We start from the raw sequence: 15,251 nt of genomic DNA, 5'->3' as shown, positions 1-15,251 counted from the left end.
ATACAAGTTAAAAGGGTTTTTTTCAATAAAATGATCAATGCATTAGAACCCACTTGTGTCAAGTTTGTGTGATATCCTCAAGCTCACTGTTGAAAAAAAAAAAAGATTGATTGATTGAATCCTTTATTGTCCCCTCTGGGGAAAATCCGTTGTCAAAAAGCTCATGACGTTTAAAAAGATGAAGACAAACATAAAAACAGAGTTGACAATGCAATAAATATAAACACACTGCTGGTCCCATAAATATGCAGTGCAAGCTGGTAGTTTTCTAAAGTGCCTAAGTGCAATGTCCCAAGTCATTTAGCCTATAAACTCTAGATCCATGTCTCCCTGTGCCTGCAGGGCCTGGTTGTAGAGTCGGAGTGCAGCTGGAATAAACAAATGAAATGTCCAAATCTCTTTTTTGTCTGACAGGGGAGGACACATCTGTCGCTGAATTAGGTCCTCATCCCCGCCAGCTCGATGTACAGAGGATGGGAGGTATTGATTGATAAAAAGATAACGTGCAAAGCAGAAAACAATCCGCCCTCTTCTCGAGGGTTAAAGGAAGTTTTCAAGCGCCAGAAACTCCAGATTAGAGTGCAGCGTCTTCAGTTTGAAGAGTGCAGCTTCACCAGTCTTGAACGATGGCAGGTAAGAGACTCTGCACGCCTAACTATAAATAAATAGTATATAATGATATAGAAATATATGATATATACAGTAATATAATATAGTTATGAGAACAGACCATGTTAATCGCATATAGCTATATATATATATATATATATATATATATATATATATATATATATATATATATATATATATATATATATATATATATATATATATATGTACTGTATATATATATATAGACTCAGACAAAATCCTCTGTATTTGGCTGTAACCTGTCTGTGTTAATAAGTTACGGTGATGACAGAATTAGTCACATTCTCAGATTTCTAGAGAAGTAAAATGAACGCATTGATAAATTAAACTCGAGAAAATCTCCTTTATTGCTTATGCAGGCTATTTTACTTTCACTTTGAGAACAAAGACTTCTGTTTGCACGTTTAGATATTACTTTAATCTGTTATAAAGTGATGCACATAACACTCGCTTTTCTATTTTCGATTTTTCTCTGGTCCTAACAAGGAGGGGTTGGTCAAACTCCTCCTCTAGTTCACTGGAAACCCAGTCTGCCACCGCAGCTCTAGATAGTTGACAAACAAGAAACTCGAACCCTCACAAGTTTACACAAGAAATCCTCAGGAAACTATTGGCTGATTTAAGGGCATATTTCTGTAGCTCATCTGTTATGGATTACACGTTTATCTAACTCTCTAACACATGAACAGCCTGTTTTTGTTAGAAGATGTTTAGTATCCAGGAGGAAATTAATTCTTAATTCACCAAGATAATTACTCTTGTTTTAAATTTATTTAAAATTGAATTCTGTGGCCATTATGGACTGTATCAGGAAGTATTTCGCAACAGTGGATCGTCCACCTTTTCTCTCACACACTTTTTTTTCTAACCATCTTTCATACCTAGCAGCTCCATCCCCAGCATCTTTCTACCAATGTATTCAATACTCAAGATTAAGAATATCTTTGTTATGTGTTATGCCTGTTATGGCTGATTAGTTTTACAACTAACCCCCCCCCCCCAACACACACACACACACACATACCCACCCATAACGAAGCAAAGAAAGCAATGATCGCAACAATAATGAAAGGACAAAAGAAAAAAAAGAAGAAAAGAAATACCCTTCACTTTGACTTATTAAGTGGGCCGACAGGGACAAATACATCATTATTGATAAGGTAATGTCTGGAAAAGGAAGTAGCAGAAACACTTAGGAACAGATCCGGCACCGACAATCTTGTCACATATGTATGTGTGTATATTTATATATAAACCATTTCAATATAATTAAAAGTAATAAATGTTTGTATAATACATAGCTATTCTTTCCTGATTCTAGATGGAAAACTTCAGAGTGTGAGGCTGTTGTTTGTGGAAAAGGTGTCCAAAGAAATGATTAACCAGCTACTGGACAGTCTTCTTGAAGATGGTGTCTTGAATGATGGGGAGAAAGACTCAATAATCGAGGAAAATAACACAAAAAACAACAAGGCTCGCGCTCTCATTGACGCAGTGAGGCGGAAAGGTGATGAATCCAGCCGGAAGATGATTGCTCACATTCAAAAGAAGGACCCTACTCTTTACTCTGAGCTGGGTCTGTCCGATGTTGAGCCTGCTCAGACAAGTAAGAGGCTGAAAATAATATTGAAATAAAGTATAACGCTGTTATGATCACAGGTGCAAAAATGGGTGGATTTTAAAAACGTCTCTTGAAGCCTAATGATGTTGGTTGTTGTTTCCAGATGCACAGTTCCCGGTGGGAACAAAATCCTTCTCCATTGAAGAGTTCTGGCGCAGCAAACAGAATGATCCAGATGTCAGTGAAGCATCAGACTATATGTCATGTTTAATAGATTTAGCTATTGGTAATAAAGTTCATTCCACCCTTATAGTTTATATTTAACAAGAAGAAATATGTCTTATTTGGCTTTTCAGGTTTACAAAGTGACCAAAACATCCCAGAAGAATCGTGTAGCCTTGCTGATCACTAATATTAGGTTTTCTGATGCAAGAATGAACAGAAAAGGAGCCGAGGTAGACCACGAGAACATGGAGAGACAACTTTCAAGTCTGGGATATGAGGTGGTGACATACACGGACCTCACCGGAGAGGTACTGGGTTTTATGGAAACCATTTACACGCTCATGTTCCATTCAGGTTGTTTTAGTGATAATGCCACTGATGACTTCATATTTCTCTGTTCTCAAAGGGGATGAACAAGGCCTTTATTAGGTTTGCTAAACATCCCAAACTAAGCGAGACAGACAGTGTGGTTGTGGTCGTCATGTCCCATGGAAAACTGGGAGCGGTTCTCGGTGTCAATCATTCTGATATGGATTGTGACGAGTTTCCCATCAACAACATTTACACACACTTGGGCTCAGAGAACTGTCCAGCACTTCTGGACAAACCTAAGATCATCATCATCCAGGCCTGCAGAGGAGGTGATTATTACCTGTATACTTATACACCAAACTACAACTTATCTTGGTTTAATTTTATTCTATTAACATTAAAAGCCTGTATGTTTTAGGGGAGGGAGGATCCGTGTTCGTTAGCGATGACGTGTCACAGCCAGTTGGTGAACAAGGCTGGGATGAAGATACTCTACGCTTGGTGCACAAAGAAAAAGACTTCATTTCTCTTCTCTCCTGCACCCCTGGTCAGTGCAATGACAAATTTATTATGATATAGTCATCATTAGATTATTATCTATTCATCTCCTAGCTTATGAGACTGTGGAGATAAACATCAATGATCAACTGTAAAATTCATTCTTTGATCTGTATCTACATGTTTTTCCTGCAGATACAGTGTCCTACAGGCATACATATCAAGGGTCTCTCCTCATCCAGTACTTCGATGATCAATGCAACAACTCTGCAAATAAAGATCACATTCAGGAGCTTTTCAGAAAAGTATGTTGTTTTTTTTATCACAAAACGAATCATATGGGTGTAAAAGCGTCTTCAGATGATAAGTAATATCAAACACCACATCAGTAAGGATGTTACCTATTTTATTTTCAGTGTAAGCCATTCCCAATGATCTAAACTGTTTCAACTACACAGGTCATGCGGCGCTTTGAAGATTTCAAACTCCAGGAGAAAAGACAGATGGCGACCATTGACAGGAGCACCCTACTAAAGCACTTCTACTTCTTTCCAGGCCTCTAAGACAAAACATGCTGTCAACACCAGCTTTGTTATCACATATTAAACTAGACAGATTGATAAAAAATATATTTGGTTTGTTACTGTATGGCACTTTAGTGCTGCATATTTGGATTACATGAACTTCATGTCTGTGTGTTGGGTCTGACTTACTTTGCTTTTTTTAATGATATATTGACAATCAATTAGTATATTAGTTTGGATTTTACTATTTGTCATTGTTTTAAGCCATTTTTTGAAAACTAAAAGCATTGCATCTCTTTGTCTCATGCATTGATCATTATATTGAATTATATTGCATCTTATTGTTTTGTCATCTTTAATTTGGATGTTAAGATATTTTATCCTTTTAGGTTTTTCCATTTTGTAACAAATTAGACATGTTATTAAACTGATTAGATTTTCCTATCCTCCTCAGTATATACAACTCTCCACAATACTCTACTTAAATATACACACATACTTAAATATACTGTATACACATAGTTTACAGTACAGTTGTGGAGGATATCATGGAGAGTCTGACAATTGAAATTCATTCCACTAATCCGAAAAGTATTATTGTGAGTTGCATATATAGGACACCTGGCTCCTGCATCGATTCCTTTATTAATTCCTTGATTGATATTTTAGGTAAGGTATGTGATAAGAAACAAGTTTTTGTTTGTGGTGATTACAATATTGATTTAATTAAATGGAATGAACATAAAATGACAGCAGAATTTTGTAATACGATGTTTAGTTTAGGTATTTGGCCTCTAATTGATAAACCGAGTCGAATAACTAAAGACAGTGCAACACTTGTAGACAATATTTTTTACGAATACTCGTCATCAAGTTGTAACGGGGATGGTTTTAAGACCCTGGGGAGCCTTTAAAGGGAGAGCAGAAGCAGCGCTCTCTCTCTCTCTCTCACCTGAAGAAGTGCAGACACTCAGCAGAAGGCACTCCAAACATTTGTTGTGGTAGGTTGTGATTTGAAGGGAAATAATATTTTATTCACATTGTACTGCATTAAAAACATTATTTAAATGGATATACATTTACTTTACTAGAAGAGCAGCGGCAGCAGTTGGGGCAGATTCAGTGTGGACATTGTGTGAGGTTTGATGATTGTAAGTCATGCACTTTATATTTAACTGTGAATGCATTGAATTTTGTGGTGTTAATGTGTTATGTTTTTTTAGTATCTGTCTCTGACAAAAGAATAACTGCTGGTCCGGGTGCTAGTTAAAAACAACTTTAAAGGGCGACAACCTATTAACTGCTGGTCGGGGTTTGGTAAAGCTACTTGAAGGTACAGCATGTTGAATGGTGTATTTTATTTAAGTATTGTATCTTAACCTGTGGAACAAAACTTAACACTCATGTCTGTGTTCATAGGACTGTCTGCGAGAGAAGTGACTGTCACTGTTTTTTCCCCTCCTAATAGTTTCATTTGGGCCTTCTTGTTTTCTTTTATTTGTTCTGGTTGTTATTAATTTTAGTTGGGCTAAGTGCAATATTTACCAGGCGTCTGACAGCGTTTTAGTGGCCACCGGTTTGGGGGAAGCTATCGCACTAACATTTAGTGATCCCTTTTTGTTTTGCGTGCTTATATTTTGGTTGCAGTGCAAACCCAACCTTGAGACCGTGCGAGTGATTCATTAGAGTGCAGTGGTGTTGTTACTCTACTGGTTTGGGTTTCTTTTTGAGTTATTGGATCCTGAATGCGTGAGCTGATTGTATTTATCCCCTTACCGTCACTTGGGTTATATGTGCTTTTGCCTAATATATATGACGCCTGCCCTTTTTAAATAAGTTAATTTTGTAATAAACTATTTTCATGATTTATCTGCCTCCTGTCCTGGTTATTCTGGACATTACCTGGTTGCATAGTGAACTATAGTGTGAGGTCTTAAGTACCTTGAGTTGAAGAAGTTGGTTCAATCACTACAAAGTTACAAGCGGTTTAACTCATAAGTGATGTCAGTGATCACCTTCCTGTTTTTGTAGTTGTGCATAATTTAAATGCTAAATGCTCGGTTGATAAAAATAAATCTTCCTGCAAATTAAGGAGATTGAAAACATCAGAAAGAATTGAAGCCTTAAGGATGGATCTTATTAGTTGTAACTGGGATGAGGTTTATGTTGATGATCCAAATCTAGCATATGATGCATTTTTGTCTACATTTTTAAAATTATTTAATAAGCATTGTCCTATAAAAATGTGTAGGGTGAAAGATCAATATAAAGATAAACCATGGATTACAAAAGGTCTGCAAAGGGCATGTAATAAGAAAAATCAACTGTACAAATAGTTTTTACAGCAAAGAACTAGTGATAGTGAGGAAAAATATAAGCGCTATAAGAACAAACTAACAACCATTATGAGGATTCAAAAGAAGGAATACTATAGTAAAATATTGGAGGACAGTAAAAATAACATACAAAACACTTGGAAGGTAATCAATCATATTATTCAGAATAAAAGTAATAACTCAGAACTTCCAGATTATTTTATAAATAAAGTTAATAATAAAGTGGATGATTTAAAAAATATTGTTGACGAGTTAAATGACTACTTCGTAGATGTTGGAGCTTCGTTGGCAAAACAGATTACTGTATCCGATGACAATAAAAATATGTTTAATCTGATCAACACTAATGTCCGTTCTATGTTTCTAAGTGGAATACATTAAACTGATATTATTGAAATTGTAAGAAAATTAAAATATAAGAGATCACTTGACATACACTCCATTGATACAGTAATTATTAAAGATGTTATTGATTATATTGTCAGACCTTTGACCTATGTTTGTAATCTTTCTTTCCAAAAAGGAATTTTTCCAAACAACATGAAGTTAGCAAAGGTGATCCCAATTCATAAAAAAATGGAGATAAACACTATATGGAAAATTACAGACCAATATCACTTTTACCGAAATTGTTTGTGAAACAATTAAATCGGTTCATTCATAAAAATAAATTATTAAGTGAAAATCAATATGGATTCAAAGAAAGTAGAACTACTGATTTTGCAGCAATGCAAATGGTAGAAGAAATAGCAAATGCAAATGAAAATAACGAGTGTTCTATTGGTCTGTATATTGATCTGCAGAAAGCTTTTGATACCATAGATCACAAACAGCTATTGAACAAATTAAAGATGTATGGAATACGAGGGGTTGCTCACTCTTGGCTGGAAAGTTATTTATGTAATAGACAACAGTGTGTACAAATTAATGATACTATGTCAGCATTTAGAAAGATTACTTGTGGTGTACCTCAAGGTTCAGTGATTGGTCCAATACTGTTTATTCTTTATATCAATGACATCTGCAATGTAACTGATTTTTTTAGATATGTTTTATTTGCCGATGATACCAATTTGTTTTGCTCTGGTACGAATTTAAGGGAACTTTTGTGTTGTGTAGAAAGGGAGCTGGAAAATCTCAAGACTTGGTTTGATGTTAATAAATTATCTTTAAATATTAAGAAAACAAAATTCATGGTTTTTGGGAATCAAAATGAAAGTGATGGTAATATTAAATTAAAAATATGTAATGTTGATATTGAAAGGGTTTTTGAGACTAAATTCCTTGGGGTTGTCATCGACCAAAAGTTAACATGGAAACAACACATTGAATACATTAAAGGGAAAATTTTTAAATCACTCGCAATCCTGTATAAATCCAGAAATGTACTGAATTCCAAGGCCTTGCATTTGATCTACTACTCATTGATTGTTCCCTATTTATCTTACTGGGTGGAATTGTGGGGATCCACCTTTAAAACCACCTTAAATTCAATAATAAAACTTCAAAAACGAGCCATACGTATCATCAATAAGGCTGATTACTAAGCTCACACAGATCCACTTTTTCAAAATTCTCATGTTATTAAATTTTATGATTTGTTTTATTATAAAAATCATGCAAATTATGTTTATAGCAAAATCAAAAATGCTCCCTGACTCAATACAGAGGTTCTTTTCAATTCAGGAAACTCCCTATAATCTTAGAGGTGTCTGCAATTTCACTGTACAAAAAGCTAAAAAAGGTATGAAAAGGAGATGTGTCTCCATTACTGGAGTTAAATTCTGGAATGATGCCAACATAAATTTAAAAACATGTCATTCTCTTTTTGTTTTTAAGAAAATGGATTGTAAAGCTATTTTTGAAGCTTAGTGCGATTGACTATCTGTAAATGTTTCTTTGCTTTTCTGTTTCTTTGCCTTTTGTTGTTTCTTTGCTTTTCTGTTGTTTCTTTGCCTTTTGTTGTTTCTTTGCCTTTCTATTCTCTTTTTGGTTTTCTGGAGGTCGGTAGCCAAAAAAAGAAAGTTGGTACTATAGGATAGGCTTATATAAGCATTTTGCTTCAGCCTATGCCTTTTCAGTCTTTGTTCAACACATTTTTGGTTTTGTATGAAATGTTAATGCTGTGCACAATGTTTTTTTGGTGTTTTGTGTTGTCATGACTGAATAAACTTAATTAATTCATTCATTCATTCGAATATCTAGATACGGAACTTGATTAAAACAGTGATACTGTTTTTCTTATTCTTATTTCTTTGGAAAATTGGTTTAGGTTCAAGGTCTGGCTGATTTTTCTTTTCTTCTGCAGTCTTTTGTTTTGTATATGTACCTGCCCCCACCATGCTGTAATATACGTTCTGTATTAGTGGAAACCAGAGTACCTGACTCATCTCACGAGAGGGAAATCGTGCATATTGAATGTTTCTGGCTGGATAAATAAATCCCACGTATCAGATGTTTATTGATGCAGCTGATCAGTGTTCTCAGTGTCACCACGATTAGGTAAACATGGTTCAGGTTCAAAGCTGACAGCATTTCCTTTTACACAACCTCTGCAAAGCAAAGCACAAATACGAAAGTGATTTTTCCAGACAAACTTTACTTGAAAAAACAAACAAATGAAAAAAACCAACCCAGCAAGTTAAACATGTTAAACCATTATATCACAGTCCAACACAAATACAACAAGTTGATTAGGCAACACGGTAACATAGTTGCAGTTCGTACACTTTGGATGTGTCCTCAAAAACAGATATGAAAATCTCTTACAGGGAAGAGCTACTCTGATTTCATGTTGATACTTTCATAGACTCATGAAAATTAAAGAAAGTTGCTGGACAGAAATATATGCATCAATTAAAGCTTGAGATTGATTAATAAATAATAATGATACTAATAATTAAGACCAAAAAAATATCAGTGCAGCCAGGCTAGACTGTGTTGTAGCAGACTGGATCGTGTTGGCAGTGTTAGAGAGCTTTGTAGCATTTTACAAAACAAAGACACAAGTGGCTGACAAGCACTCAGGTTTCACGCAATGGCTCACATTCAGCACGTTCAATGTGCAGCTACACATGAAAATATGCTGTTTAAGACACAAGCATGCACACGCTCACTCATACTCAACACTGATAAGAATCAGATTAAAATAAATATGGGAGCGCTGCGTTACTCAACTACAAGGAATGCCTCAAAAAACAAATTTGGCACTCAGATGGTTGAACAAGCAGAAAAAAAACAAACAACAACAATAAGAAAAAAACCCAGCATGAGTACAGCTCCCTTTTTTTTGTTTTTTGGTGTGCTCCCCTTTTTAACCGAATAGAAAACACCAATTTACAGTCAAATAAACCATTTAGGGCTTTTGAAGGGAGGTAGACGACATCAGAGTGAAAACTGAAGGGACGACAAAAGCTAAAATAAATCAATATGCAGAGAAGCAGAAAGTGGCTCTGAAAACACTTCAGATGAGTGACCTGTCACTTTTGTCTGTACAACACAAACCAGACATTACAAATAAATCAGTGTCATATTTGAAACTTGGAATGTATTAGTACTGTATAGCGTTACGTATAATTTTGCAACTTTTGTGTTCAAGAAACATATCTTTGACAACACTCAACACCCAGATAAACAGTTTCCAGCACCACACATTTACAAAATAGCAACTCATGCAATAACACGTCTGGCCCTGTACACCGTCTGTAAAATACACCTTATGTGATGCATCTTGTGCTTAACATCTAGTAGGTTGCATTTAAAGATGTGAAATTAAAAATGTGTTCTGGTTTTGCAATGTTCTCTGTGTGTAGCCTTGTGATTGTGTGTGTCTGGTAGTGCGCCTGCAGCTGAGGTTTAGCCCCTTGGCTTGGGTCAAGATTATGTGATATCCCCAAGCTCACTGTTGAAAAAAACATTACCTGCAAAGCAGGAAAACCCGCCTTGGACGTGTAGCACACCCTCTTCTTGAGGGTTAAAGGAAGTTTTCAAGCACTTCAGATTAGATTGTAGCGTCTCCAGTTTGAAGAGTGCAGCTTCACCAGTCTTGAACGATGGCAGGTAAGAGACTCTGCATGACTAATTATATAAAGACTCAGACAAAATCGTCTGTATTTGGCTGTAACTAGTCTGTGTTAATAAGGTATGGGGATGATGACAGAATTAGTCAAATTGTTTAAGAGACTCTGAGGTGTATGGAGGATTTTTTGTGCCAAAATTAAATAAATAAATACATCATTAATTAATTAAATTGGGAATTAAATATATTATTAATTAATTAAATGTGTCATTAATTAATTAAAATTAGAATGAAATATGTAATTAATTAATTAAAATACAATTCATTTTCAGTAAAAAATATATTTATTATTTCAGCATTTAATTAATTAATGACACATTTAATTAATGATTTCGTGTTGCGTGTGAATCATGAAATGTAAAACTGCATTTCATTAATTAATGACACATTTAATTAATGACTTCGTGTTGCTGAATCATGAAATGTAAATGTAAAACTGTCAGTTTCACTCGTCAAACTCAGTGGGCGGAGCTAACGCAAATCTAGTGGAATCCACTGCTTTGGTCTGAAACTGGAGGTAGAAGAGGAAACCTTTTGTAAACATGACAGCTGTGAGTTGCGTGTTGTAGAGTTGCGTGATGCAGCAGCAGGTATCTGCTGTGATGGAGCCGCTGGAGCCGGAGGAGTTCTGCTCAGAGCTTCTTCAATTAAACTCGCTGCTTCTCTCAGGAGCTCTGGGCAGGATTTTGACATTTTGTACACCTTGCTGTTTCAACATTTGTGGTTAGAGGACCGAGTCTTCAGTGGTTGCCAATTACATTTTGGAGTAGAGTAAAAATTTTGGAGTAGAGTAAAAATTTTGGAGTAGAGTATCCAAACCAATGTAGAGGTGAATAGTGCCACCTAGTTTATCGTAATGTGTCCATGTGCAACAATCCATTATGTTGATTCGATTTGCCTTGACTTGATGTGCAGGGGTATGGAGCCAAATCAAGGCCAAAAGTTTTGCTAATTTGAAAATAAAATTTGAACCTGAAAATTCTTTTTTACAGTTTCAATTTTATTTTTTTCAGTATCAGATCTTTTTTTCAGTTTCAAATCTTTTTATTTCAGTTTCAAATCTTTTTTTCAGGTTCAAATCTTTTTTTTCCAGTTTCACGTCTTTTTTTTTCAGTTTCACTTCTTTTTTTTTCAGGTTCAAATTTTTTTTTCAGGTTCAGACTTTTGGCCCGGATCTGGCGTGGGGGGCGTGGCATCAACTGTGAGGGGCGTGGCATCATGAGTGACAGCAGAACAGAGAAGGCGGGGGACGTTCCTCAGTCCTGTTGCCTTCAGGAAACGTAGGTTGCAGAAGTTATCAGTAGAAGTATGATTCAACACTGTATATACACTATTTTCACGTGATTGGCAGTGGAAAAAACTGATATTAGTGACACATTTCTGTTTAAAAAGCTGTTTTAGAGCGTACTTGGTAGTATGTGGAAGTGGGAAATGTCAAACTTTAAAGTGTGGCTGTTGAACTGTACAGTCTGGCATTTATTGCTTTTATACTGCGATTGGTGCCAAGTACGGTCTAAAACAGCTTTTTAAACAGAAATGTGTCACTAATATCAGTATTTTCCACTGCCAATCACGTGAATATGGTGTATACAGTATTGAATCATACTTCTACTGATAACTTCTGCAACCTACGATTCCTGAAGGCAACAGGACTGAGGAACGTCCCCCGCCTTCTCTGTTCTGCTGTCACTCATGATGCCACGCCCCTCACAGTTGATGCCACGCCCCCCACGCCAGATCCGGGCCAAAAGTCTGAACCTGAAAAAAAAATTTGAACCTGAAAAAAAAAGATTTGAAACTGAAAAAAAAAGATTTGAAACTGAAATAAAAAGATTTGAAACTGAAAAAAAGATCTGATACTGAAAAAAATAAAATTGAAACTGTAAAAAAGAATTTTCAAGTTCAAATTTTATTTTCAAATTAGCAAAACTTTTGGCCTTGATTTGGCTCCATACAGGGGAACCAATGAGGTGTTTGAAATCCGCCCACTGAGTTTGACGAGTGAAACTGACAGTTTTACATTTACATTTCATGATTCAGCAACACGAAATCATTAATTAAATGTGTCATTAATTAATTAAATGCAGTTTTACATTTCATGATTCACACGCAACACAAAATCATTAATTAAATGTGTCATTAATTAATTAAATGCTGAAGTAATAAATATATATTTTTACTTAAAATGAATTGTATTTTAATTAATTAATGACATTTCATTCTAATTTTAATTAATTAATGACACATTTAATTAATTAATGATATATTTCATTCCCATTTTAATTAATTAATGATGTATTTATTTATTTAATTTTGGCACAAAAAATCCTCCATAGTGGTAAGAGTGGACATGAGAACATGCAGTGTGCATGAGCATCAGCCCCCCCTCTCATGTGCTCGTTGAGTGGCAGCAGCCAATCAGGGCTGACTGCACACGCAGTGAACCTGCTGCGTTGGAAGTCTCTGGGAGGAGAGGAGAAGGAGACCGGAGTAGAAAGAGTAGTTCTATTTCGTCCCTACTGACCGCCAGGCGGTGCTGTAAGCACTGGATATCTTCCCTCGCGCATGCGCATGTCGAGTACAATACCAACAATGTCACGTCACCCGTGACCCCTGCATGACCCCCGGAAGGGTATATCTTCCGGCGTCAGCATGGGATCGGCTCCTTATTCTTCTCGCATCGCGCGTCTGAAGTACAGGACGGAAATAGGAGCTTTGTGAAGCTCCTTCCTTTCCTCCCTAAGAAACCCGCCGGCCTCTGTGCAGCTTCGTGCCATTCAGGTAGGAGTAACGATTTTTTTCGTCCTCCAAGGAGCTGTGGCCGGCGCGGTATTGATGGTGTCGGGTTGCGGCGGCGTCTCCCCGCCCCGCCCCCCTGCCCAGCTGACAGAAGGTAAGCTGTCAAGCTGCGCCTGACACCTGATCACAATCTGCGCAGGGAGACAGCGTTTCGCTTCCTCTCCCCACTTATTAATGTGACGACATTATTTTTTCCTTGTAGATTATTTTTTTCTTTTTAAAAAAAAAAAAGGAAAAAAAAAGAGGACAGAAAAGGATTATTTTTTTCTTTTGAAAAAACAATACAAACACCTTTTTTGGTCTTTCTTACAGCCGTGGTGAAGGCCACGCCCCTCTCCCACCGGCTCATTTGTGGTGACGGCAGCGTTTCGCTCCCTCTCCCACTTTATTAATGTGACATTATTTTTTCCTTGCAGATTATTTTTTTCTTTTGAAAAAAAAAAAAAAAAAAAGGAAAGAAACGAGAGAGGATTGTTCTCTTCTTTTTGAGTAAAGACGCCTATTTTTGCCTTTTCTCATAGCCGTGGTGACGGCAGCGTGGCCCTCCCCTCTCCCGCCTGCATATTGGCGGTGACGGCAGCGTGCTCGCTGTGGTGACGGCAGCGTTTCCGCTCCCCTCTCCCACTGACACACCTGTGTTGACGGTAGCGTGGCCCTCCCCTCTCCCGCCTGTATATTGGCGGTGACGGCAGCGTGCTCGCTGTGGTGACGGCAGCGTTTCCGCTCCCCTCTCCCACTGACACCTACGTGGTGATGGCAGCTCGTCCGCTCCCTCTCCCACCGGCACATCCGTGGTGACGGCAGCGTGACCGCTCCCCTCTCCCACCGACACATTCGTGTGGACGGCAGCGTGACCGCTCCCACCGACACATTCGTGTGGACGGCAGCGTGTCCGCTCGTCTCTCCTACCAGCACATCCGTGGTGAAGGCAGCGTGTCCGCTCCCTCTCCCACTGACACATCCGTGCTGACGGTGGCGTGGCCGCTCCCCTCTCCCACCGGCATATTGGTGGTGACGGCAGCGTGCTCGCTGTGGTGACGGCAGCGTTTCCGCTCCCCTCTCCCACTGACACATCCGTATTGGCGGTAGCGTGGCCCTCCCCTCTCCCGCCGGCACATTGGCGGTGATGGCAGCGTGCTCGCTGTGGTGACGGCAGCGTTTCTGCTCCCCTCTCCCACTGACACATCCGTGCTGACGGTAGCGTGACCGCTCCCCTCTCCCGCCAGCATATTGGTGGTGACGGCAGCATGCTCGCTGTGGTGACGGCAGCGTTTCCGCTCCCCTCTCCCACCGACACCTACGTGGTGACTGCAGCGCGTCCGCTCCCCTCTCCCACCGGCACATCCGTGGTGACGGCAGCGTGACCGCTCCCACCGACACATTCGTGTGAACGGCAGCGTGTCCGCTCCTCTCTCCTGCCAGCACATCCGTGGCGACGGCAGCGTGTCCGCTCCCTCTCCCACCGGTCGCTGTGATGGAGCGTTCATGCCCAGGGTGCATGGCCGCCCTGGACCCTGCGGATGACCAGGACCTCTGCGTGTCGTGCCTCGGCCCTGAGCAGCGGGGCCGTTGGCCAGCCTCCCCTCATCTCAGCCGGGGTCTTCTCTGAAGCGATCGGCAAAGAGAATGGTGGGGGCCCCCAAACGACGGCGGATGACGAGCCAGCTCTCCTCGAAGGTAGATCGCTTGGCTGCCGACATGGAGCAGATGAAGGCGCCCCTCCTCAATCTGCAACCTGGTACTGGCCAGGTGGAACCTGCCATGCCAGAGTTTGCTCTGGGGTCGCCACCGCCGCTGCCGGAGGACGCCATATCCATTGCAGCCTCGGCGAGCCACTTCAACGTGTCATCAGGGGACCCGGCCTCACGGCGCTCGGGGTTCTCCTCGCACTCATCTGCCCAGAGCTCTCGGGAGGGGACGGTTTGTTCCTCCGTGCAGAGCATTATCCGCACTGCCCTGGCACACTTGCAGCCGAATGCACCGCGTGCGGAGGTGGCCTCTAGCGCCTTCCACAGGCGCAATCCTTCTCCGGTGGAATTCACATTCCGTCTTCGTCGGATTTTTTTGAGGGAGCTGCACTCATGCTGGAGAGATGTCACAGCCGGCTGATGACCGTGGTCTGACGGCGATGGAGGATGCTGCTGTGGCTGGTCTCCACCACATGCCCCCCCCCCCATCAAGCCCTCCATTGCAGCACTGATAGTGGCTCCTGATGAGGCTCTGAAGCCAGATCCCGAGTGCCCCTCTACCCAGAGTAGGGTTACTGA

At 39.5% G+C, this 15,251-nt stretch overlaps 2 protein-coding genes across 6 annotated transcripts in view; both read left to right on the top strand.

The window, feature by feature from the left end:
- Positions 1-287: 287 nt before the first annotated feature.
- Positions 288-4,030, top strand: LOC133442377 (caspase a-like). Its single transcript, XM_061720355.1, has 8 exons — positions 288-633; positions 1,973-2,257; positions 2,376-2,449; positions 2,569-2,745; positions 2,844-3,078; positions 3,168-3,296; positions 3,443-3,552; positions 3,706-4,030. Exons 1-8 carry the CDS (start codon positions 627-629, stop codon positions 3,808-3,810), a joined length of 1,122 nt encoding a protein of 373 aa, XP_061576339.1. The 5' UTR covers positions 288-626; the 3' UTR covers positions 3,811-4,030.
- Positions 4,031-4,232: 202 nt separating this feature from the next.
- The window catches only part of LOC133441804 (caspase a-like), a 27,861-nt gene continuing 16,842 nt past the window's right edge, over positions 4,233-15,251 (top strand). The window contains exons 1-3 of one of the 5 annotated variants that reach the window (XM_061719456.1): positions 4,233-4,772; positions 4,863-4,922; positions 4,995-5,104. Coding sequence is in view for 2 of the 5 variants with exons in the window: in XM_061719453.1 (XP_061575437.1) it covers positions 10,160-10,166 (7 nt within the window). In the remaining 3 variants the exon portion in view is untranslated. Of the gene's footprint in view, positions 4,923-4,994; positions 5,105-10,100; positions 10,167-15,251 lie in introns of those variants that run through there. The other 4 variants (XM_061719455.1, XM_061719454.1, XM_061719453.1 and 1 more) reach the window with 4 other exon arrangements.

This window comes from Cololabis saira, chromosome 4, assembly GCF_033807715.1.
Source record: "Cololabis saira isolate AMF1-May2022 chromosome 4, fColSai1.1, whole genome shotgun sequence".
NCBI classification, from domain to species: domain Eukaryota; kingdom Metazoa; phylum Chordata; class Actinopteri; order Beloniformes; family Belonidae; genus Cololabis; species Cololabis saira.
The sequence above is the reverse complement of the archived record's forward strand: the minus strand, read 5'-3'. Positions and strand labels throughout refer to the sequence as shown.

What these genes read in the sequence shown, in the direction of transcription:
- LOC133442377 (XM_061720355.1), top strand. An exon ending in ACACGGACCTCACCGGAGAG is followed by an intron (nt 2,746 to 2,843) that starts GTACTGGGTTTT and finishes CTGTTCTCAAAG; the next exon opens with GGGATGAACAAGGCCTTTAT. An exon ending in TCTTCTCTCCTGCACCCCTG is followed by an intron (nt 3,297 to 3,442) that starts GTCAGTGCAATG and finishes TTTTTCCTGCAG; the next exon opens with ATACAGTGTCCTACAGGCAT.